The following is a 26,689-nucleotide window of genomic DNA, read 5'->3' as shown; positions in this document are numbered from 1 at the left end:
GAAAGTAGATGAGAATGCATACACAGTACATATTTACTTTGCCAAGAAATGATAAAATAAGAGAAAAATTTGTGTTCTGGCAGTTTAGGTAACAGTGAATAGATTTGCCTGTTTTCAAACATATTGATATATCATTTTCCATTTATATTTTTGGGTGTTGAAACATAACCATTTTGTATCAACATCTGGACAAAATATAATGACTGATCAAGTATTAATAATACAGTGTGTTTGGGAGAGGAACATTTGGTTTTGTGTCATATCTGGCAAGAATGTGTTTTTATATTAACTTTTTACATTATAGATTATGATGCTATTCATACAAATTTTGTACTTAATCTTCTGTTTGTAAGAGTCCTTCATAGGTTGGTAAAATAATGATAATCACTAAGTTTACCATGCTGTTCAAAGGACCTCATTCCTTTTGACTTTGTTTTACTACTTAATAATGTACGTAAAAAAAACAATACTTGGTAGTCTGCAAAGCACTTTCATAATACACCACTATAATTTTATAGTGTCATTTTAATGTTAAGTTAAAATAAGTTTAAACTTTTTAATAAAAGGTTAAATTTTAACATTAACTTAAAGATAGAACAGTCAATGTGTTTTGATTAGCATGAAAATTAGTAATTGGGAATTTTGAAGGCCATTTTATCCTTAGATTGAACCTAGCATCTAATGTCTCTCTCAATTTAATGCTGCTCTATAGGGAAAATCCTGATTTATCAAATCAAGTAGGTGTAAGTAGAAGGTGTGTTTTTAACTGATCATCCTTAAGATTCAGGATCATTTAATATGGAAATTTGAAAGAGAAGTATTAGGAAATTTGTGTTTCAAGTGACTTTTTGGCAGAACACCATAGCTGCTCACATTTTAAAAAATGATAAACAAATTCAAGAGGCACCAAAACTTTTAATGATAATCCTGTGTTATAATGAGAGTAAGTAATAATACTGTATCACAGACACCACATTTTACAAGTTTACTTACTATTGCACAGTTATTTTTTGAGGAGATCATGTGTTGAACTTTGTCTTGATTTAGTAGTACACAAAATAGTGCTTTAAGGGTATTGTTTTTATAATTTTATGACTGAGCATGTCTGGCCTTACGTTAGAAGAATTTCAGAGCCATAGAACTTTTCTAATCTATGCACACTTAAGAGAAATTGTACATATATTTACTGACATGCCAGGTCAATCTTTGAGGTCTGTAGCAAAACTATTTAACCTGACAGAGCAGATTACAGTCACCAAATTTTAAATTTGATACTTGATGCACTTTTGTGTTCTGTTTTGTATGTTTATGAGTCACACATCCTAAAATAGACACATATGTGTAGAATAGTTATACATAGTCCAGCGCTTCAGGAAATTTGACCTCTGATTGTATTAAGATGTTTCAAACATAGTTTGAAAACCTCTGAACTTGATGTAGAGTCACTTCCAACCTACGATTATGTATTGTTAAAAAATCAAGACTTTGTCTTCTCTCATAGTATTTGCTTGTTTTTGAGTAGACATTTTCAACTAAACCCTTTAATAATTTGAGTGTTTATTCTCTTCTACATATTACAGTAAGTGCTGGGTATATATGATGGTGAACAGGACAAGTCTCTGCCTTCGTGGAACTAACATCTTAGGTGGGGAGACACAGTAAACAAACACAACTTCAGAGGATGGCAATTATGAAGAAGAAGATAAAGGGGGGTACAGTTACAGCAATTGGTTATGGATGGAAGGAGGAGACTATTTTAAGTAAGTAGGGTAATGAGGGGAAGACCTCTCTGGCGGTAGCTTTTGAACAGAAAGTGAGAAAGGAGACAGCCATGCAAAAATCTGGGTAATATTTTTCCGTGCAGAAAGAAGACCCTGAAATGGAGTCAAGTTTTTCATGTTTGATGAAAACAAGGAATTTCATCAGTAGTTACTTAGTGCTTTCTGCATAAATAGGGGCAAACTCGAAAGGGAAAAAGAAATGATTCAGACGTAAATCTTTGTCTTCCAACTGCTGAAAACGTTTTGATAGACCCAGTAGTTTATGTTTTATGAAGAATTATAGAGAGGAGGAATTACTGTTCATGTAAGAGGTCATGATAATGTTTTCTGGATCTGGTGGAATGAGGGGTATCTCTGTGTATTAGTGGAAAATTATAAAGGAGAACAAACTTAAAACTTTGTGTTTGCATAGGGTAATCAAAACATTTAAGAGATTCTGACTTTGCAGTATTTTGATAGACTTTTCTTAGAAACTAATCAGTAATGATTTTAACATTTACTTAGATTTCCTTGTTCAGTGCAATAAATATTACCATGTGCCATGAACTGTTACAGGTGCAATAAATTAATTCTTGAAGTTCGGTTTTGTGATGAATGCTGTGGATACATGCTAGAGTAGAACAACCTTGTCTGAGGAAAGGAAAGAGTTGGTTTCAGGTCAGTGATGTTTGAACTGGGTTCTGAAGGGTGATTTGGTGGTTCAGTTAGGTGGGGGAGGGGGATACGGAATCAGCACTGCAAATACGAAAAGTCTGGAAGGATAGACTGGATTTAGAGAATGACAGAGTAATCTGTAGTACTTGATTGAATCTTTGGACCTCATGAGAAGTTGACTGAAGGAATGAATTTTCCATAGTGTGAGATTTTTTTTTTTACATGATGAGGAATAATTAACCAGTTTTTTTGAACAATGTGAGTGAAAATCAGATTTGTACTTCAGGGAGAAATTTTAGATTCCACAGGTGATTTGTAATTAAATTACAGACTTGATGTTTCAGTGTATTTCTGAAGCTTTTGAAGGATTTTTTTTCCTCTGTTAAATACAACGTATTCTGTATTTATATTGGCAGGATTTTTTTAATTATTAACAACTTTGAAATTCTGTAGTCTGTTATTTTCCAGACAACTTGTTATAAATATATAAACCAGTGTCCATAATGAAAAATTTTATGTTAATGAATGGAATAGGATTTGTTATGTAAGTTCTAGGGCAGGCAGAATTTGAATGTTATTTGATTCTGTTTACAGGCATAACATTTAACATTATTTCAGTAAATTAAAATACTAAAAAAGTCTAAATTAGTGATATAATCATTCTTAGGAACTTACACCTATATTGTATTTCTAGCAGTACCTATTTTGCAATGCTAATGTGTGTGTTTTTCAAAATACTGTACATAAATTATGAATTTATTTTAGGTAGCTAACATTATTAATTCTGACATTTAAAAAAGAGCCCAAATGAACTGTTTTTAAATAAAAAAGATTCCCTAAGAATGCAATTTGAGCAAATTACTACTTTGATGGATACACCGTGTACCTTTTTATTTTTTTTCCATAGCAGAAGTATGTTATTCTGCATGATGACCTGCAGCTGCCCAAGTTGCCTAATTGTTGTTGAGTTTTTGACTGAATAAAATGGAACTGATTTTAACTATTTCCTATTAAAGAGAGTTATATTGTGCTGGAATTTTACATGATTTTGTTGAAGTCTCTGGTACTCACCAGCCTGAATTGGAATCAGCAGTTATGTTTTAAATTAGCTGTGTGACTTATCCTGTCTAAACTTCAGGTTTCTCATTGGGAAAATGTGGATAGGTAAACTGTATTTACCTCAGAGGTTGATATAATGCATAAAGGCTCTTGTGGGGTTTTTTGTTTGTTTTTTGGAGTGAGGTTGCAAGTTAAAGATATGCTTCTGAAGCAAATGAGAATTAGCCACAATTTATTTCATAGAGTGCTCTATGCTCTTTTTGTATTGAATTCATAAATGTAAACTAGAAGAGTGCAGTTTTGTTCTTACATGTTTTTCCTACCAAGAAATTTGTTTAGATGACATTGTGTTAAGGGTCATATGTAATACTTGGAGTAACATAGATCCATCTTAGCATTTCTGTGTCTGACACATTTGCACGGTGCATGGCACATAATATGCTATGCTATGCTATGCTATGCTAAGTCATTTCAGTCGTGTCCGACTCTGTGCGACCCCATAGACGGCAGCCCACCAGGCTCCCCCGTCCCTGGGATTCTCCAGGCAGGAACACTGGAGTGGGTTGCCATTTCCTTCTCCAGTACAGGAAAGTGAAAAGTGACAGTGAAGTCGCTCAGTCGTGGCCGACTCTTTGTGACCCCATGGATGGCAGCCTACCAGGCTCCTCTGCCCATGGGATTTTCGAGGCAAGAGTACTGGAGTGGGGTGCCACTGCCTTCTCCAATCCCATTTAGCAAAAGAAATTATTAAATACCTATTATGTGCCTGGAGAAGGCAGTGGCACCCCACTCCAGTACTCTTGCCTGGAAAATCCCATGGGCAGAGGAGCCTGGTAGGCTGCCGTCCATGGGGTCGCACAGAGTCGGACACGACTGAAGCGACTTAGCAGCAGCAGCAGCAAATGGGATAAGTCTTAACAGGGAGAGCACTGAGTTAGGACTCATACTGTGTCTACCACTTAGGACTTGAATTATGTCAGGGTATCTATAACACGGAGAAGGTGATGGCACCCCACTCCAGTACTCTTGCCTGGAAAATCCCATGGACGGAGGAGCCTGGTAGGCTGCAGTTAATGGGTCGCTAAGAGTTGGACACGACTGAGCCTTTCACTTTTCACTTTCATGCATTGGAGAAGGAAATGGCAACCCACTCCAGTGTTCTTGCCTGGAGAATCCCAGGGACAGGGGTGGGGAGCCTGGTGGGCTTCGGTCTATGGGGTCGCACAGAGTCGGACACGACTGAAGTGACTTAGCAGCAGCACAACAAGTTTCTTCGCTGTGCTTCAGTTTTCATCTCCTTAAAATGAATAAAATATCTTCTTTTAGACTTATTTAGAAGGTTAAATGGAGGAGGAAATGGCACAGTTCAGTTCAGTCGCTCACTCATGTCCGACTCTTTGTGACCCCATGAATCGCAGCATGCCAGGCCTCCCTGTCCATCACCAACTCCTGGAGTTCACTCAAACTCATGTCCATCGAGTCGGTGATGCCATCCAGCCATCTCATCCTCTGTCGTCCCCTTCTCCTCCTGCCCCCAATCCCTTCCAGCATCAGGGTCTTTTCCAGTGAGTCAACTCTTTGCATGAGGTGGCCAAAGTATTGGAGTTTCAGCTTTAGCATCAGTCCTTCCAGTGAACACCCAGGACTGATCTCCTTTAGGATGGACTGGTTGGATCTCCTTGCAGTCCAAGGGACTCTCAAGAGTCTTCTCCAACACTACAGTTCAAAAGCATCAATTCTTTGGTGCTGAGCTTTCTTCACAGTCCATCTCTCACATCCATACATGCCCACTGGAAAAACTATAGCCTTGACTAGATGGACCTTTGTTGGCAAAGTAATGTCTCTGCTTTTGAATATGCTGTCTAGGTTGGTCATAACTTTCCTTCCAAGGAGTAAGCGCTCTTTTAATTTCATGGCTGCGATCACCATCTGTAATGATTTTGGAGCCCCCCAAAATAAAGTCTGATACTGTTTCCACTGTTTCCCCATCTATTTGCCATGAAGTGATGGGATCAGATGCCATGATCTTCGTTTTCTGAATGTTGAGCTTTAAGCCAACTTTTTCACTCTCCACTTTCACTTTCATCAAGAGGCTTTTGAGTTCCTCTTCACTTTCTGCCATAAGGGTGGTGTCATCTGCATATCAGAGGTGATTGATATTTCTCCCGGCACTCTTGATTCCAGCTTGTGCTTCTTCCAGCCCAGCGTTTCTCATGATGTACTCTGCATAGAAGTTAAATAAGCAGGGTGACAATATACAGCCTTGACGTACTCCTTTTCCTATTTGGAACCAGTCTGTTGTTCCATGTCCAGTTCTAACTGTTGCTTCCTGACCTGCATAGAGGTTTCTCAAAGAGGCAGGTCAGGTGGTCTGGCATTCCCATCTCTTGAAGAATTTTCCACAGTTTATTGTGATCCACAGAGTCAAAGACTTTGGCATAGTCAATAAAGTAGAAATACGCCACTCCAGTATTCTTGCCTAGAGAATCCCAGGGACAGAGGAACCTGGTGGGCTTCTGTCCACCAGGGTCGCACCGAGTCAGATACGACTACAGTGACTTAGCATGCGTGCATGCATCGGAGAAGGTAACGGCAACCCACTCCTGTGTTCTTGCCTGGAGAATCCCAGGGACAGAGGAGCCTGGTGGGCTGCTGTCTATGGAGTCGCACAGAGTCAGACACGACTGATGTGACTTAGCAGCAGAAGGTTAAATATAGTGCAAAACACCTGACAATAGGTTCTTAGCAGTGTTGGTTCCTATCTCAGAAATCTGAGAAGGAAGTTCAGAAGAAATACTTAACATAGCACCTTTTACTTTCTAGAAGTTGAGCAGGGTTTGAGTATGTGCTCATCTTTAATGGAGGGATAATATGTTATTTTCAAGAGACTACAACACTTGGATTCAGAGGATGGGTTCTAGCTGGGTTCCATGAATTTGTTAGCTCTATGCCTGTGCAGGTTGGTATTGGATAACTTCAACCTTTTAGTCACTTACCTCCTAATGTTGCTGATGAGAACTGAGATGTTAAAAGCAAAAATGTTTGACAAATTATAAAGCATGTGAAAGTATAAAGTCCTGATTAATAGTGGTTGTAATGAAACTAGTTTCTTAAGTTGTGTGGTTCAGTTACTCATTCATTCACTTCTTGTACCTTGTGGTACTTCAGTATTTATGTGATTTGTCCTTTATTTTTATTTAATTAAATATTTGGCTATTGTACTGGGGAGTTGGAAGAGTGGGGAAAAAATGATTCTGCTGTGTTTCAGAGTAGGCCAGTTAATATTTGGATATTTTTTGCATGCTGAATTCCTGATACTTTCTGTGTGTACGTATATATGACAGGAAGTCTACCTTTCTCATCATTCCCTCTTCATTAAGGATGAAAGATTTCAAATTAGAATATTTTCCCCCTAGGTTCTGTAACCTGTATGTTTTCTCCTTATCATTGTTAGCCAAACATATTTTTGTGAACATCATGCTGTTTTTTTTCCTATAAATGAAATTCATTTGTAAGTTATGATTAAGAGCATTGAGAAGTCAGTACAGTAGTTTGAAATTGTTGTATATTCTCTGCGTTATGTAATGTGTATGAGTAACTTTAAAGATCTGTTGGATACTTAGCGTTTGGGAGCATTAAAATAAATACCATATAAGGAAAGTGAATAGTACTAAGTAGCTGCAGTAGCAGGAAAGTGAATCACAGAGTAATGAATTTGGAAAGTGATTGTGTATTGAAGAGGAACATTGTTTGTTGTTTCCACTTACCGTGTTTGTATGTGTGTTAAAAAGCACTCCATTTTGTGTGTGTGTTTACTCCCTATTATTTAAGTAACACAAGTTAGTGTGAAAATTTTAGATAATCTGGAGAAGTATATAAAAAGAGAAAAACCATCCAGAGACAATCACTCTTCCCATTTTGTTACAGGGAAATTGGGCTATTCCTACTGATTTTTTAAAAACATTTATGTAATAAACATTTTCCACTGTCTAATATTTATTCAAAATGTGATTAAGAGTTTCAGTAAATAATTATTACACAAATATGAGACAAAGTTGTGTGTTCAGTCACTGTGTTTTGTCTGACTCTTTGCAGCCCCATAGACCACAGCATGCTGGGCTCCCCTGTCCTTTACTATCTCCTGGAGTTGGCCCAAATTCATGTCCATTGAGTTGATGATGCCATCCAACCATCTCATCCTCTGTCACCCTTTTCTCCTCCTGCCTTCAGTCTTTCTCAGCATCAGTGTCTTTTTCAGTGAGTCAGCTCTTCCCATCAGATGGCCAGAATATTTGAGCTTCATCAGTCCTTTCAATGAATACTTGGGGTTTAGTTCCTTTAGGGTTGACTGGTTTGATCTCTTTGCTGTCCAAGGGACTCTCAAGAGTGTTCTGCAGCACCACAGTTCAAAAGCATCAGTTCTTGGGCTCTCAGCCTTCTTTATGGTCCAACTCTCACATCTGTACATGACTACTGGAAAAACTGTATCTTTGACTAGACAGACTTGTTGGCAAAGTGATGCCTTTGCTTTTCAATATGTTGTCTGGGTTTGTCATAGCTTTCCTTCCAAGGAACAAGTGTCTTTTAATTTTGTGGCTGCAGTCACCATCCACAGTGATTTTGAAACCTAAGAAAGTAAATTCTGCCACTGTTTCCACTTTTTCCTCATCTATTTGCTGTGAAGTGATGGGATCGGATGCCATGATCTTAATTTTCTGAATGTTGAGTATTAAGCCAGCTTTTTCACTTTCTTCTTTCACCTTCATCAAGAGGCTCTTTAGTTGCTCTTCATTTTCTGTCATTAAAGTGGTGTCTTCTACATATTTGAGGTTGTTGATATTTCTTCTGGCAAATAAAAGTTGTTGGTATTTCTCACAGAAATAAAGTTAGCAAACATATGATGGTACTTTGCATACCCTCCACTAGCAAACCACCTATTATTTTCCAATTCATCCATGGATATCAAATCAAGCCTATAACATATGTTGTTCAGTCGCTCAGTCATGTCTGACTCTTTATGACCCCATGGACTGCAGCAGGCTTCCCCGTCCTTCACCATCTCCCAAAGTTTGCTCAGAATCATGTCCATTGAGTTGGTGATACCATCCCACTATCTCATCTAATGTTGCTCCCTTCTCCTCCTGCCCTCAATCTTTCCCAGTGTCAGAGTCTTTTCTGATGAGTCAGCTCTTCTCATCAGGTGGCCAAAGTATTGGAGCTTTGGACTATATCTACGGGATGCATATTTAAATTGCCTGTTCACGGAAGTCCTCCCCTAGAAGGTGATGCGAGTCGGGGAGCAATCTTCTGCATGTTCAAGAGAAAGGGATTCCAGGAAGGGACAAAAACAGGAGCAAATGCCCTGGGAAAGGTTTTATGATTTGATGTCTTACGATTGAAAAATTGCAAGAGGTGTATGTGACTGGGGTGTGGTGAGAAAGGAGAAAGGTAGACAGATGGAGAAAAGGTAGATGGATGACTTATTTAAAGGTAAGCCAGGGAAGATTTTATAAAACCATCAAAAGTTCTTTGGCTTTTGCTTTCCGTACAGTGATCTTATCTGTATTCTTCACAATTATTATATATACAAAATTAGTTGAATACCTCTCATTTTATAGTTGATTAAGTAAAGGTTCTATAGGACAACCTATAATTCACTTCTCCAAGTTCATATAGCTAATGGGTAGCAGAACTAAGATTAAAAACTTTGGGTTTGTTTTTGTTTTTTTTTTACTTCAAAGCTTACTACTTTTTCATCACACTATTATTCTTGCTCTGCCATGTTTCTAGAGACGTTCACTTTTTTGCTGCCTCAAACCAGTATCCGTAGTGTGGATTTAGGTTGAGTGTTTATGCATCTGTATATGACTGAGAGAAAAAAAGAACAACAAATCTCAGAAAATATTTTCCTTACTGCAAGGTGCATTCAGGTGTTTTCTGTCACATATCATGTCTTTAAACATGCTAGTTTTGACTCACTGAATTGATTTCATGGCCCTCTGTTAGAGTACATAGTTTAAAATCATAGCACCATGTCTTTTTGGAATGCCAGAAGTTCATATTTCTCTGGCTTGGAATTATGCTAAGAGTAGCTGCTATGTTTGTTTAAGAAGCATTTGTTATATCTATAGAAAGTGAATAAGTCAAAGTATTAGTTGCTCAGTTGTGTCCAACTCTTTGAGATCCCATGGACTGTAGCCCATCAGGCTTATTGGTCCTTGGGATTCTCCAGGCAGGAATACTGGAGATTCTCCAAGAGATCTTCCCGACTCAGGAATCAAACCCAGGTCCCCTGCATTGCAGGTAGATTCTTTAAAGTCTGAGCCACCAGGGAAACAAGCCCTTGTATCTATAGAACTAGCTGTTAAATTGGGAAGCAAGATGTAATGCAGTTAGTAGAGTATAAAAATATATATGTAACATTTGAAGGTTCATGTGTGATTTAAATTCCTTGTAGAAAAACTATAACTTAGTAAGGAAACTTTAGTTGGATGAAAATAAATCTTGTAGTAAGAGGACAGGACAGTTACATCCAGGCAGCTAATGATGCAAGTTCTACCACAACTAATTTCTGTCAAATGTTTATTGTACTAAGATTTTTTTTTAAAGCATGTTAATTCGCTGCCTGAACATTTTAGAAAGATTTAAAATGTGTATACATGTATCTCCTATTAAGATTTTGCTCCTTCTCAGGGCAAGATATTCATTTTGATATCTGTAGGAACTACTGCCATTTTTTAATTTCAGGTTTTTTCTTGGCATTTGTATTTTTAAATCAACTTTGTCAAGGAAGTTTACATGTAATACAAGGCACATCCATTTAAGTTTTTTTTTTTTTTTTCCACAAAGAGTTTTAACAAACTTATATACCTGTGTAAGCGTCACCACAGTCCAGATACAAACATGCCCATCATACCCAGAGTTCATTATTCCAGGCAGTCCTTATTTGTAGCCATAGACAAACCACTAATCTGCTTTTTGTCCCTATAGATTAGAATTGTTTTTAGAGATTTGAACAAATGGAATTGTACAATATGCATTCTTTCTGTGTCTGACATCTTTTGCTCAGCATAACATTTTGATTTTTTTGGTGTTGTTTCATGTATCAATCACTCATTTCTTTTGGATAGTTTTCTGTTGTGCTAACTGGGCCTAAAAACATTGATTGAATTCATTGATTGAATGAATGGATATTTAGTATAGTGAGTATCCCTTCCTCCACAATTTTGCTGCATTTCTTCTGTCATGCTGCTGCTGCTGCTAAGTTGCTTCAGTCGTGTCCGACTCTACGCAACCCCATAGACGGCAGCCCACCAGGCTCCTCCGTCCCTGGGATTCTCCAGGCAAGACTGGAGTGGGTTGCCATTTCATTCTCCATCTTGTATCTTGAGAATGCTAAAATCTCTTCCAGATTGTGTGTATTGCTAGACTTAAATTTATGTATAGATTATGTGAAGGTGTGATTTAATAGTGAAAAATGCAGAGGGTTTAGAGCTAAATGACTGACATGGAACCTTGTCCGTGTTCTCCCACCCTATAAGTATAGGCAAGTTACTTTACCTTTCTGGAGTTCAGTTGCCTTTTTTTTCTAAAGTGGATGTAATTATACTTGAATATTGCTGTAGTATTTAGGGTGTTATATGTAAACACTGTATGTAGACTTCTTGTAACAATGGTAATGTGACTCAAGTGATGATTCTTGGGTGGTGATGTCTAACATCTGCTTCTTATCTACTAACAATTGTGCCAACCCACAGAGTTGCAATTTTGTATTTTTTATTAGTCTTCATTAGTGGCTTGAAGAAGCACATGTTTATGCTTGCAAAAAGTTTCATATAGTGAAAGTGATTAAAGTCTTGATTAGTTTACTTTAGGTTACAAAACTGTAGGTTTCTGCTAATTAAAGTTGTAATAAAAATGACAATTCGTAGAACTTTTTTTAACAGCTTGGAAAGCTTAGTAAAATATAGGGAAGGGGGAAAAACCAATAAGATCAACTCTTCCTTATTGTGGATAATTTTTTCAAAGAGTAATATGCTCTTGGGGAGTAAGCAGTCAGGAAACTAGTATTTTTTTAGTATGTTCTGTAGTAAGTGCTTTTCACACACAGTTTATTCATTCAGCAAATTTTAATTAATGCCTACTAGGTACCAGATGGAAAATCCCATGGTAGGGTAGCTGGTAGGCTGCAGTCCATGGGGTCGCTAAGAGTTGGACACGACTGAGCAACTTCACTTTCACTTTTCACTCTCATGCATTGGAGAAGGAAATGGCAACCCACTCCAGTGTTCTTGCCTGGAGAATCCCAGGAACGGGGGAGCCTGTTGGGCTGCCATCTGTGGGGTCGCACAGAGTCGGACACGACTGAAGCGACTTAGCAGCAGCAGCAGGAGCAGGTACCAGATACTTTTCTAAGACATAATTCACTTTGTGGATTATTAATTTTTAATTCCCCTGTATGTTTGTTGAATGCAATAATATTTTTATTTGGTCTTGAAATTGAGGAGTTAATGTGGCTTTTAGCAAATTAAATCAGTGTGTATTTATGGCCAAAGATAATTTTAAATTTACCTAAATAATTAAAAGGCTAATAAAACTTATATTTTGACCATAAACAATGATTATGCTTGTATCAAATTAGGCTTGATCTTTGGAAAGAAAAAATTAAAATGGTAGAGGAATAATAGTAAATTTTGGTAATTGTATATAGTATATAGAAACTTTGGAATTAAGATGCCAAATTTTGAAGGATATCTTTTGGTGGTTTTTTTTTTTTTTCCACTACAAAATTTTAGTTTGCCAATATGTTACATTTTTTAAAAACAATTTTTACAAAGTAAGTCTAGTTGATTTATTGTCTTGTTGGTAATTGTTTAAACCAGATATTGATAACTTTTTAACTGTACAATCAATAGGAGAAAAGATATTACATGAAAACAAAGCAGGATGTTCATTCTGAAAACATGTCATGTAAAAGAAAGAAGTTAATAGAACAGGTACAAAGTGGAAATAAGTGGGGATACACATGACGATGAAAGTGGGACAGATACTAAGTTGTGCCTTTGAAGACAGAAAAAAAATGAGTCAAGATCCTTAAAAACTAGTATTAGTTTTTAGGCATTAAGGTAGACTAGAAACATTTTCATTTAGGCTTGTGGTTCTTAATGCTGAGTGCTTTATACCCTATGGGGTCAATGAAGATAGGAGTGTGTTTTTTACTTCACTGTTTAAAAAATCAAGCCCAATTAAAATCAGTCTTCTTGGGTTCTCATAAACAGCATATCAGTTTATGATAATAGTGATCATTTTCTGTAGATTAAAATACCTTGGTTAGTTACATGTATTTATTAAAGAGAGAAAAGCTATTTTATTTAATCGGATGATAAATAGAAAATAATTTTGAGTCCTTATTGAATCGGTGAGCTTTTTTATACATACACACATACACATACACCCTCATCCTTTGAATGACTTCTCAGTTGTAATCTCAAAAAGTAATTCCTGATTACTTTTATCCAGTTTACCTTTTACAATATTATAATACTCTCTGTTTGGCTTAACATTTATCAGTATCAAAAATCATTTCTGGGGACTTCTCTGATGGTCCAGTGGCTAAGACTCTGCGCTACCAATACCAGGGGCCCGGGTTCCATCCCTGATCTGGTAACTAGATCCCATATGCTGCAACTAAGAGTTCACCTGTCGCAACTGAAGAACCTGAATGCTGCAACAAAGACTGAAGATCGTGCAGTGCCTCAGCTATAAGTCCAGGTGCAGCCAAATAATTTAATAAATATTTTTTTAAAAAGTCATTTCTGTTCATTATTTGTTAGCTAGAAGAAAATTCCGTGAGAGCAGGTATCTCCCTGCCTCATTTCTACTTAGTATCTTGACTATTTCTAGCACCTAGAGCAGTGTTACATTTTGCCAGCAATGTGTAAGGAATCCAGTTTTTCCATTTCCTTGCCAATACTTGTCTATTTGTGTGAATATAGCCATTCTTGTGTGTTTGAGCTCATTGTGGTTCTTACTTGGATTTTCCTAATGACTGATGGAAATCTGTTTCTCTTTATTAAAAAAATCCTTTGGGAATTTTGCTTGGCATTGTATTTAATTGATCTGTTGATCAATTAGGAGAGAGTTGACATCTTAATTATACTGCTTTCCAACCCTTAGACATAGTATGTCTTTAAAAGTTTTGTTGCTTTAAGCATATAGAATTTTCACCTTTTGATAAATTTATAACTATGCATTTTATATTTATACCTGAATGTCTAATTTGGGGGAAACTATTTGGAGCTATAATATATTACCTACTGGGACGACCCCCTGGAGAAGGAAATGGCTACCCATTCCAGTATTCTTGCCTGGAGAATCCCATGGACAAAGGAGTCTGGTGGGCTACAGTCCCGAAGAGTTGGACACAACTGGGCAACTAACACTTTCACTTCACTTTCACTTCCATATAGAAATAGGATTTTGTTCATACTTTGATCATGCTTTTGACCTTGCAAAACTTACATAGTAATTCTAGGAGCTTTTTTATAGGTGGTTTAGCATATTTTGCTCAGGCAGTCCATGTCATCTGCAGACAGGGAAGATTTGTTTTTTCTGTTTTTCCCATCTTTGTTGTTTGTCTGTTCTTTTCTTTTCTTTCTTTTTTTTTTTTTTTTGCATTATTGCACTGCCTGGAACATCCTTGCCTGATTTGCAGTCTTAAAGTGTAAACAGTTTCAAAGAGTTACAATTCGTCTACCATGTTTTAACTCACTCATGTAAGATTGTACAGTTCAGTGGTTTTTAGTATTTTCTTATAGCTTTGTAACCACCGCCACAGTTAATTTTAGAACATTTTTCTCACCTCAGAAGAACTCATACCCTTTAGCTGGCTCTCCCCGTTTCTTTCCAACCCCCACCTCCACCAACTTAAGCAGCCACAGATCTCCTTCCTGTCTCTGTACATTTTCCTGTCCTGTACATTGCACATAAATGGAATATATGATCGTTTGTAACTGGCTTCTTTCACTTGGCATAATGTTTTCAAAGCTCATACATGAGGAAGTATTTATTAGCATCTTAATCCTTTTATTTCTGTAGAATATGTCACAGAATGGGTGTATCCCGTATTATTTATGTGTTTATCAGTTGATGGACATTTTGATTGTTTCTCCTTTTTGACTATTATGAATAATGGTGCTGTGAACAACATGTGCAAGTTTTTGTGTACGTATATGTATTTCTCTTGGCTACATACATAGTAGAATTGTTTGGTCAAATGATGATTCTTTGTTTAATTTCTTGAATTGTCAGGCTGTTATCCAAAGCTGCTGTACCATTATATATTTCCACCAGCAATATGTGAGGGTTTTAGTTTCTACAAATTCTGGCAAATGCTTGTTATTGTTTGTGTTTTTATTGTTCTCATCCTCCTGTGTATGATGTAGATAGTTCACTTAAAAATTATCCTGGTAGTTAATGACATCAAATTTTGTGTGTGTGTGTACATATTTGGCCACAAATATGTGTGTGTTCTTTGGGAAAAAATGTCTATTCAGATCCAGATCCTTTGTCTATTTTTAAATTAGTTTTAAGCCAGTTTGTCTTTTTATTAACCAGTTGTAGCAGTTCTTTATTTTAGGTACAAATTCCTTACTAGGTATGTAATTTTTCTAATATTTCTCCCATTCTCTGGGTTTTATTTTTGCTTGTTAAATGGTATAATTTTCATCAGAAAAGTTTTATATTTTGATGAAATACAGCATATTATTTTGTTGTTCATTCATGTTGAGAACTTAAGGTCTTGAATATTTATTCCTATGTTTTCTCAGAGTTTCAGCTTATGTATTTTTGTTTATGGGCCATATGAGTACATTTTGTATGTGATTTAAGAAAATGGGTCCAACTTTTTCTTCTCCGTGTGGGTATTAAGTTGTCCCAGCACTATTTGTTGAAAAGACTATACTTTTCCCCATTGAATTATCTTGGCATCCCATCTAAAACAAAATGACTATAAAATGTGAGGGTTTTTCTAGACTAAATTCTTCTTTATTGCCATATCTATCATCATGCCAGTATGTCTGTTGCATTGTGAAATCTTCAAGTTTGGAAGAATGAATCCTTCAACTTTGTTCTTTTTTCAAGATAGTTTTTATTAGTCTGAGTCCATTGAATTTCCATGTGAATTTTTGAAGTAGTTTGTCATTTTCTTCAGAGAAGCCAGATTGTTTTGAGTTAGCAGATCAGTTGGGGAGTATTGCATCTTACTTGCTCTGATCTGTGTGCTGTCATTTCCATTTACACAGTTGATCTTTAGGTTTTTCAACAATGTTTTGTAGTTTTCAGAAGATAAGTCTTATAATTCTTTTGTTAAACTCATTACTAAGTAATTCATTCTCTTTGATGCTTCATAAATGGCATTGTTTTCTTAATTTCATTTTCAGATTAGAAATGCAGTTGATTTTTGCATATTTATTTTGTACTCTGCAAACTTGCTGAACTCATTTACTAACTGTTATAAAATCTATTACAGAAAGTTTCCAACTTATGATTGTTCAATTTGAGTTTTCAACTTTGCAGTGGTACAAAAGCAATCAAGTAGAAACTGTATTTACAGTTTTGAATTTTGATCTTTTCCCAGGCTAGCGATATTTAGTAGGAAACTAGTGATGCTGGGCAGCAGCAACAGCAAACCAGCAGCTCCCTGTCAGCCACTTGGTCTTGAGGGGAAGCAACCAATACCTTTTTATTGTGCTTTGAAGATATTTTGTGTTTTACAAATTGAAAGTTTGTTGCAACTCTGTGTTAAGTAAATCTGTTGGTGCCAATTTTTCCAACATTTGTTCACTTTGTGTCTCTGTGTCAGACTTCAATAAATCTTAATATTTTAAACTTTTTTATTGTTATTGTATTTCTTATGTGATCTGTTATCCGTGATCTTTTATGATACTATTGCCAAAAGATTATGACTTACTGAAGCCTCTGATGGTTAGCATTTTTTAGCAATAAAGTATTAATTGAAATAAAATTGATTTACAATGTTGAATTAATTTCAGGTGTACAGTAAAGTGACTCAGATATGTGTGTGTGTGTGGATATGAATTTGAGCAAATTTGAGCACTCAATGGACATGAATTTGAGCAAACTCTGGGAGATAGCGAAGGACAGGGAAGCCTGGTGTGCTGCAGTCCCTGGGGTCGCAAAGAGTCAGATACGACTGAGTGACTGAACAACAACTACATTTCCATTGAGTCAGTGATGCCATCCAACCGTCTCATCCTTTATCACCCCCTTCTCTCGCCCTCAGTCTTTTGCAGCATCACGGTCTTTTGGTCGTTTCCAGTGAGTTGGCTCTTCGCATCAGGTGGTGAGAGTACTGGAGCTTCAGCTTCAGTGTTAGCCCTTCCAGTAACTATTCAGGGTTGATTTCCTTTAGGATTGACTAGTTTGATCTTGCAGTGCAAGGGACTTTCAACAGTTCTCCAGTACCACAATTCAAAGGCATTAATTCTTGGGTGCTCAGCCTTCTTTATGGCCCATCTCTCACATCCGTACATGACTACTGGAAAAACCAGTAGTCTAGCTTTGACTAGATGGACCTTTGTTGGCAAAGTGACATCTCTGCCTTTTAATATGCTGTCTATGTTTGTCATGGCTTTTTTTGCAAGGAGCAAGCATCTTTTAATTTTGTGGCCGCAGTCACCATCCACAGTAATTTTGGAGCCCAAGAAAATAAAATCTGCCACCATTTCCACTATTTTCCCATCTGTTTGCCATGAAGTGATGGACTAGGATGCCATAATCTTAGTTTTTGAGCGTTGAGTTTTAAGCCAGCTTTTTCACTCTCCTCCTTCACCTTCATCAGGAGGCTCCTTAGTTCCTCTTTGCTTTCTTACATAAGGTGGTGTCATCTGCATATTTGAGGCTGTTGCTGTTTCTCCCAGCGATCTTGATTCCAGCTTGTGCTTCATTCAGCCTGGCATTTCACATGATATACTCTGCATATAAGTTAAATAAGAGAGTGACGGTGTACAGCCTTGACGTACTCCTTTCCCACTTTTGAACCAGTCCATTGTTTCATGTCCAGCTGTTCTAACTGTTGCTTCTTGACCTGCATACAGGTTTCTCAGAAGGCAGAAAAGGTGGTCTGGTATTCCCGTCTCTTTAAGAATTTCCCACAGTTTGTTGTGATCCACATAGTCTAAAGTTTTAGCATAATCAATAAAGCAGAAGTAGATGTTTTTCTGGAATTCCTTGCTTTCTCTCTGATCCAGTGAATGTTGGCAGTTTGATCTCTGGTTCTTCTGCCTTTTCTAAATCCAGCTTGTACATCTTGAAGGGTGTATGTGTGTGTATGTGTGTATGTATATATGTATGTATATGTATATATACACACACACACAAACATATATATGTATATACACCACATCTTTATCCATTCTTCTGTTGATGAACATTTAGATTGTGTTATTTATATTTTTGCAGTCTGACACTGCCTTTTGACTGGATTCTTTAATTGTTTACATTTAATGTAGTTAAATGTTACTAATGTAGTAAGATATACATGTTACTAATGTAGTAATAGTAATGTAGTAGTAATGTAGTAGTAATATCTTACTACTAATGTAGTAAGATATAAAATCTGCCATTTTGCTGTTTTCTGTATGTTTTCATATCTTGTCTGATGTTTTGTTCCGCCTCTACTGCTTTCTAATTTTACATCAAATGGTGTTTTTCTAGTATGACATTTTAGATCCTCTAATGTTGTTTTCACCATATTCTTTTGTATTATTTTCTTAGGAGTTGCGCTCAGGCTTACTGTATTCTTACTAGAATTTACTCTAGACACATTAGTTTTAATTCTAGTGAGATACAGAAATTTTATTCCTATACAGCTCTCTCTTCTCCCTTTTTGTGCTGTTATACATATGACAGCTAAATATTTTACAAACTCAACAGTATGTTGTTATTTCATATGTTTTTATCTTATTCAAGAAACTGAGAGAAGGGTGAGCAAATATAGTCCCAAAATAAGGCTTGTCTTTTATTTTCTTGAATTCGATTTGCTAATATTTTGTTGAGGATTTTTACTCTATTTTTTTTTGAGGGATATTGGTCTTACAGGTTTTTTTTTTTTTTTCTCCTTACATTGTCTTTGGTTTTGGTATCCATGTGAAGGTAGTGTCATAAAAATGATAGGGATTATTATTTCCTGTCAATTTTGTTCTATTTTTCTGGAAGACATTGTCTCAGGTTGGCATTCTTTCTTTAGAAATCTTTGGAAGATTTACTGGTGAAACTGTCTGAACCTGGAGGAATTTAAGTGTGAATTCAATGTTTTCAATAGATATAAGACTTTTCATGTTGTGTCTTAGTTTTAGAGATTAGAAGTCTGAAGTCAAGGTAGCAGCGGGTCCATGCTTCTTCTCAAGGCTCTAGGAGAGAACCTGTATTGCCTTTTCTGCCTTCTGGTTGTCAGAAATCCTTGATGTTCTTTGACTTACAGCTATGTCACTCATATTTTTGCCTCCATTTTCATTTGGTTATCTTTCTTTTCTGTATATCTCTATGTTTCTCTCTCCTTTTTCTTAAAAAGATACTAGTCATCAGATTTGGGGCCCCCACAAATCGAGAATTATCTTCTTTTAATTTGACTGCCTTGGTGAAGACTTTATTTCCAAATATAATTACATTCAGAGATACCAGGGGTTAGAACCTGAATATATCTTTATTGGTACACAACTCAACATGCTACACTTACTACAGTTTATAATCTTGTCCCCACATACCACCCTTTCCTTACACTCATCTATGCTGTAGTTGTCTATCTGCATGGCTCACATACCCCTTCAGACAGTGATGCAAATTTTGCTTTAAGTTATCACACGTGTTTTAAAGAGGTTGAAAAGAAAAGACTAGGGATTGTTAGACTGTGCGTGCTAAGTTGCTTCAGCTGTGTCTGATTCTGTGCCCCTGTGGATTGCAGCCCTCAAGGCTCCTCTGTCCATGGGATTCTCCAGCCAAGAATACTGGAGTGGGTAGCCATTTTCCCCTCCAGGGTATTGAACCCTATCTTTTAAGTCTCCTGCACTGCAGGCAGGTTCCTTACCACTTATGCCAGCTGGGAAGCCTGTTAGACTATGACTACAGGCCAAATACTCCTGCCACCTGCTTTTGTAAAGGAAATTTTGCTGAGATACAGCCACACCTGTTAGTTTATTGTCTGTTGGTTCTCTTGTGTTGCAAGTGCAGAATTGGTTATTTACAACAGATTTTTTTGGCCTGCAAAGCCTAAAAAACATTTATCATCACAGTGGTCCTTTATAGAAGAGTTTGCCGTCTCCTGGTGTGTTGTTCAGTCGCTGTTTTGTCCAGCTCTTTGCAACCCCAAGGACTGCAGCATGCCAGGCTTCCCTGTCCTTCACCATCTCTCAGAATTTGCTCAAACTCATGTCCATTGAGTTGGTGATGCCATCCAACCATCTCATCCTCTGTCATCCCCTTCTCCTCCCACCTTCAATATTTCCCAGCATCACGGTCTTTTCTAATGAGTCAGTTCTTCGCATCAGGTGGCCAGAATATTGGAGCTTCAGCATCAGCATCAGTCCTTCCAGTGAATATTCAGGACTAATTTTTTTTTTAGGATTGACTGGTTTGGTCTCCTTGCAGTCCAGGGAGCTCTCAAGAGTCTTCTCCAACCCCACAGTTCAAAAGCATCAATTCTTCAGCCCTCAGCCATGTTTATGGTCCAACTCTCACATCTGTACATGACTACTGGCAAAACCATAGCTTTGACTAGACAGACCTTTGTTGGCAAAGTAGTGTCTCTGCTTTTAAAAATGCTGTCTAGGTTTGTCATAGCTTTTCTTCCAAGGAGCAAGTACCTGTTAATTTCATGGCTGCAGTCACCATCTGCAGTGATTTTGGAGCCCCCTAAAAATAAAGTCTGTCACTGTTTCCATTGTTTCCCATCTATTTGCTATGAAGTGATGGGACTGGATGCTGTGATCTTTGTTTTCTGAATATTGAGTTTTAAGCCACCTTTTTCACTCCTCTTTCACCTTCATCCAGAGGCCCTTTAGTTCCTCTTTCCTTTCTGCCGTTTTAAGTGAAAGAAAGTGAAGTTGCTCAGTCCTGTCTGACTGACCCCCTGGACTGTAGCCTACCATGCTCCTACGTCCATGAGATTTTCCTGGCAAGAGTACTGGAGTGAGTTGCCATTTCCTTCTCCAGGGGATCTTCCCAACCCAGGGATCGAACCTAGGTCTCCTGCATTGTAGGCAGATGCTTTACCATCTGTGCCACCAGGGAAATCTTTCTGCCATAAGGGTGGTATAATCTGCATATCTGACCTTATTGATATTTCTGCCGGCAATCTTGATTCCAGCTTGTGCTTCATCCAGCTTGGCATTTGGCATGATGTACTCTGCATATAAGTTAGATAAGCAGAGTGACTATACGCAGCCTTGATGTACTCTTTTCCTAATTTTGAACCAGCATGTTGTTCTGTGTCAGGTTCTAACTGTTGCTTCTTAACCTGCTGTTATCATCAGGCTGGCCCTTTACAGAAAAGTTTGCCATCTCCTGGTCGATTATACATTGCCACGTATTTGCTATTTTTGTTGTTTTTCATTCAAGAAATTCTAAGCTTCATTATTTACGTTTGCACAAAGAAACTTCCTGTTTTTAGAACAAGTTGTCTCATGATCTTGTCTTTTTTTTTCCTTTGAAGATGTATTTCACCGTCATTTTTTGAGGGATACTTTTGTTCCATCTAGAATTCTAAGGTGACAGTTCTTTGCTTGGTAGCATTTAGCTAGAGTTGAGTAGTAGCAACTACCTTCTTTCTGTTGTTTCCTTGGTATGGATACTAACTGTTATTTGATTTTTGCTGTTGTGCTTATGCTGTTTTACTTACTATCATAGATAAGGAGGAAAGTAAAAATTTCACTTTGCCCGTGTCCCTGTATAAAGTGGGAAAAACGACCAAGAAGTATATGTTTCAGGAAAAGTGGGAGAGACAATATATTTTAATAACGTTTGGAATATTTAGGTATTTAAACTGTGCCTATGCATTCTGTGCAAAGAAGGTGTCACCTTTTTGTTTTCTTTCTTGTCTTTTTCAAGGTTTGTGTTGGCATGCCCTGTAGTAGAATTTATCTTCAATATGCTTTCACACCTCAGCCTATCCTTTTCTTTTGCAAACTAGCTCATCTTTCTATATAATTTCTCTCTTTAATAATATTTTGGCATGTATTTGCAGAGTCGTCTTTGCCCTGTCTTGCTTTGTTACAGCCAAGTTGCCTCAAGGTTAATTTAGCCTTGAATCCTGAGCCAGAAAACAGTAGATTCTGTTTTCTCTGGTTCTGTCAGTAATTAGTTGTGTGTGTGACCTTGAACAGGGATGCTGTCACCAGACCACAATTTCTTTATCTCTGAAACAAGGAGTTTCAACTAAATGTGCTCTGAGGCTTTTTCTTGTTCTTAAATTGCTATGCTTTGTTATCCTCTGGAAAGTCTTATTCTTGCTCTGCAAGTCTCTCCCAGGCGTTCTTATCCTTTTTTGGGCCATGAATGCCTTTGATTCTCTGTTGACACATGTGGACCCTTTCTTAAAGTAATATTTTAATTGTGCAAAATTAAATATACATGCTGGTGAGGACACAGTTAGAATATGATTTTTAAGTAAAACTTTAAAACAAAATTTTTTAAAAGTTTACTTTTAAAAAGTAAATTCAGTGATGTGCATCTCAACAGTGTCCAATGGTGTAGAGTAATTTTTAGGCTAGTAATGCACATAAAGGAGAATTTGAGACTTGAAGCAGCTGAAGTGTTTTGAAAATATCTGTATTTTCTAATGGTAAAAAAAATCACAGCTGTAGATAATCCCACTATGGCTTGCTGCTTACTGGTTTGTTTGTTTGTTGACACTTTTTAAAAATTGGGGTGTAATTGATTTATTAGTTTCAGTTATATAGCATAGTGATTCTAAATGTTTATAGATTATACTTCATTTGAATTTGAAATAATGGTTATATTTCCTGTACTATAGAGTATATCCTTGTAGTTTTTTATATGTAGTAGTTTGTACCTTCTAATTCCCTGTCCTTTTCTTGTTCCTCCCTTCTCTCTTGTCACAGAGTTGCATGGTAACCACTAGTTTCTTCTCTGTGTCTTTTTCTGTATTGCTGTATTCACTGCTTTATTTTTAGGTTCCACAATAAGTGATAAGATACAGCATTTGTCTTCCTTTGACTTACTTTAGTAAGCATAATACCCTCCAGGTTCATCATTCATGTTATTTCCAGTGGCAAAATTTCATCCTTTTTTATGGCTGAATAGTACTCTGTTGTATATACACACACCACTTCATCTTTATCCAGTCATCTGTTGATGGATGCTTTTGTTGCTTGCTTATTTTGGCTCTTGTAAGTAATGCTGCTATAAATATGGAAGTGCAGGTATCAGTGCAAATTAGTGTTTCCATTTTCTTCAGATAAATGCCGAAGAATGGAATTGGTAGATCATTGGTAGTTCTCTTTTTAGTTTTTTTTGAGGAAATTCCATACTGTTTTTTCACAGTGGCTGTCAAATTTACATTCCCATCAACAGAGTACAAGGATTCTCTTTTCTCCACATTCTTGCCAGCACTTGTTATTTGTGGTCTTTTTCATGATTATTGCTTATGTTTTTAATTAAAGATATGCTAAATATCAATTAGAGATTAGTAGAATAAAGATGTAACTTTTTCCCATCCAATTTCATACCCACTTGTGTTTGATCAACAAATTCTGCATTGATTTTTTTTAATTATTATTATTACTTTTGCTGTAGTGCACAGCTTGTAGGCTCTTAGTTACAGGAGTTGAACCTGGGCCACAGCAGTGAAAGCACTGAGTCCTAACCACTGGACTGCCAGGGAATTTCGAACAAACTAAATATTTTTAAAATCCAGATTAAAAACTCCTGCTCTTATTAGTCTGCCAGGACATTTAATTTAGTGTGTTAGGTGAACATAAACTGAGTTTAATAAACATTAAGTGCTTTTCTTAATGAATGAATATTACTGTTAAAGATGTGGATGTTATTGCCATTTGTAACTTTGTGTTGTTCATTGCTTTATAATTCTATGGAGAGTAATTTGGAAACATAGTTTCTGACCCCAAGATCTGTACAAATTGGAGTTTTAATTCCAGAAATAAAATCTCTAGTTCTGTGCCTCTTATGGGTCCTTCTTTTCTTTCTTTTTTTGTTTTTAAAGATTTATTTATTTAGAGGTGCAGACTCTAGAGCATGTGCACCTAGTTGCCCTGCAGTGTGTGGGATCTTCCTGAACCAAGAATCGGACTTGTGTCCCCTGCTTTGGCAGGCAGATTCTTAACTACTAGACCACAGTGAAGTCCTTCATATGGGGATTTCTAATTGAAACCTCTATTTACTACCTGGGGTATAGTGAGTGAAAGTCACTTAGTCATGTCTGACTCTTTGAGACCCCATGAAACTGTACCCTGCCAGGCTCCTCTGTCCATGGAATTCTCTAGGCCAGAATACCGGAGTGGGTACCCATTCCCTTCTCCAGGAGATCTTCCCAACCCAGGGATTGAACCCAGGTCTCCTGCATTGCAGGTGGATTCTTTACCAGCTGAGCTCCCAGGGAAGTCTTGGGATATAGTAAGGCTTGTTAAATATTTTGCTAGGAAGTAGAAAATAACATGATTATTAATATCAAGATTATTTGGCTGTTTTAATACTGAATAGTTGTTCCAGAATCTCTGATAAATTTCTACTTGAAATAATTTGTCCAGCTAATATTTCTTAAAAGAGAAAACAAATACTTTTTGTCAATGGAACTACTATAGTTAGCCTTGATATAACATGATAAAATGAATTTGGCTGTTATGCAGATTAAGCAAATAATACATTTTGTGTGTATTGCCCGAACTTTTTGAATTGTGGGATTTTGTCATTTTTAATTCATTAACAGTAGAACAACTAAAGGTTGTAAAGGTTCTTTATAGTGTCTGTTCTCTTACTGCAGTGCTACTTGGCTGGAGTTGAGACTAAATAGATTCATACTCATACTTTCTTGACTCTAGGTTTACTTCCATTTTCTCTCCTGGAAACATTTGTCTAAGGTTTTTTTTTTTGGTAGGATTTCTTAGTTGCCTCCCCACCCCATCCCCCACTTCACATAAAAAAAGAATATATTTTTTGTTAAATACATAATCAGTCATATACAGAAATGTGTTTGTGACACGTGTCCTTAACAAAATTCCACTTAACTGACATGCTCTTAAACCATTGCTTTCAATTCCTGTAGTCTAGAGTGTTCTGAACACTTACAGCTAAAGAACCATTCTAGCTTACTTATGTACCGTTTGCCCTACTGGGCTAGGTATATGCTAAGAATCAGCTGTTTTTATGCCAGTGTTAATGCAACTTCTAACTTAAGTTATAAGCTACTGAAATAATGAGGTAGAAAGAACTGCTGTTTAAGCTGTTTGTGTATATGCTCTGGAAAAATAGGGTGGATGCATTGGAAAGACTTGACATAAAATGATTTAAAGATTACTGAAGGATTAATTGTGGATAAGCCTCAAGGTTTAGGAAGATTTGGGTTCAACTGCATAAAGTGTATTTTCTCCCATATTTGAAATAATGGCCGTTTGCAAGTTGGGGTTAATTCCTGAGCAAGTTCTGCCATTATTAAAATGTGAGATTCTGTTTAAGCTAGCTCTCTATAGGGTTGGTTGGTTGGTTCTGACCACACTACCCACAACTTGTGGGATCTTAGTTCCCTGATAAGGGATTGAACCCAGTCCCTTGGCAGTGATGGCAGAGTCCTAACTGGACTGCCAGAAAATTCCCCAAGCTAGCTCTCATTATGGTTGAAAGATGGTACGGTAAGTAGTTCTAAATGTGATAGCCTGATAATAACTTTTAGGGGAACAAAAGGGGCTGTCCCCCTCTCCTTTCCTAAAACCCTACAATCAGATTTCTCCTTGTATTTCACTGGCCAGAGTTGGTTCTAATGCCCTTACATAAATCATTTACTGAATGGGACTGGGAGGGGGCATTGTATTATCATATTAACTTAGACCAATCAGAATTTCCTCTTAAGTCATGTGGATAAGGTTGAACCACTGAACAACCTTGGCAATCACAGGGAGGACTGTTAAGGAGTCACCCAGGAGTGTCTGCTATAGAGAGAAAATTTAAAAGGTAGAAAGCATTTGCAGAAATTCAGAAAGGCATAGAAAATGGACTTCTTAAGGAATTTTGATGCTTCCCTAGAGAATTGTATGAAGATAAGGTACATTGGAGAAGGAAATGGCACTCCACTCCAGTACTCTGGCCTGGAAAATCCCATGGAAGGAGGAGCCTGGTAGGCTGCAGTCCATGCTAAGGGTCGGACACGACTGAGTGACTTCACTTTCATGCAAAAAATGTCAACCCACTCCAGTGTTCTTGCCTGGAGAATCTCAGGGACGGGGGAGCCTGGTGGGCTGCTGTCTATGGGGTTGCACAGAGTCGGACACGACTGAAGCGACTTAGCAGCAGCAAGGTACATTGAATTTACTGATTTCTGTGTAAACAGGTTGACACAAAAGCATAGATTGACAACAGTAATCTAGCTTTAAAACTTAACAAAACAGTTTAGCAGTTTGCCTTGTGACGTAGTGCCTGTTTTTTCTCTTAGTTGTCTGAACCTGTGTCTGAAAGGATATTGTGGGTACTTTATTTCCTGATTCTAGAACTTTGAAACTCCAGCTGATAAATGTCTGTCACTTGTCACCCTGTTGCTGATTTCCTTCTTTTAGAATCATAGTGAGACTTGAGTAAAACTTTTGCCAGCTGGAATTTCCCAAAATGATTTCATTTTTCTTGACCATAATTGTTATGCTAGATATATGTTATATCTATGATATTTATATGATATCCATCATACCAGTTACATTTCTTGAAGAAACAGCACCTTTTCTTCATGAAACTGTAATTGATATGAGGTATATACGTGTACGTTTATGTCTTTGGGGCTTCCTTGTGGCTTCCACGTTTATGTCTTTGGGTCTTCCTTGTGGCTTCCCTAGTGGCTCAGCTGGTAAAGAATCCCTCTGAAATGGTTCGAACCCTGGGTTGGGAAGATCCCCTGGAGAAGGGAAAGGCTACACATTCCAGTGTTCTGGTCTGGAGAATTC

At 37.2% G+C, this 26,689-nt stretch overlaps 2 protein-coding genes across 22 annotated transcripts in view; one reads left to right on the top strand and one right to left on the bottom strand.

Moving 5' to 3' along the window:
* Positions 1 to 19,324, bottom strand: part of LOC147371821 (uncharacterized) — a 39,457-nt gene extending 20,133 nt beyond the window's left edge. The window contains exon 1 of the mRNA XM_086404319.1: positions 19,280 to 19,324. Within this exon, the coding sequence (XP_086260445.1) occupies positions 19,280 to 19,324 (45 nt within the window). The remainder of the gene's footprint in view (positions 1 to 19,279) is intronic.
* Positions 1 to 26,689, top strand: part of CNOT2 (CCR4-NOT transcription complex subunit 2) — a 131,923-nt gene that overhangs the window by 5,287 nt on the left and 99,947 nt on the right. The gene's annotated exons all lie outside the window — the stretch shown is intronic.

Source organism: Bos grunniens, chromosome 5 (genome assembly GCF_055505025.1).
Source record: "Bos grunniens cultivar Pamir isolate PY7600 chromosome 5, Bosgru_T2T1.0, whole genome shotgun sequence".
NCBI classification, from domain to species: Eukaryota; Metazoa; Chordata; class Mammalia; order Artiodactyla; family Bovidae; genus Bos; species Bos grunniens.
The sequence above is the reverse complement of the archived record's forward strand: the minus strand, read 5'-3'. Positions and strand labels throughout refer to the sequence as shown.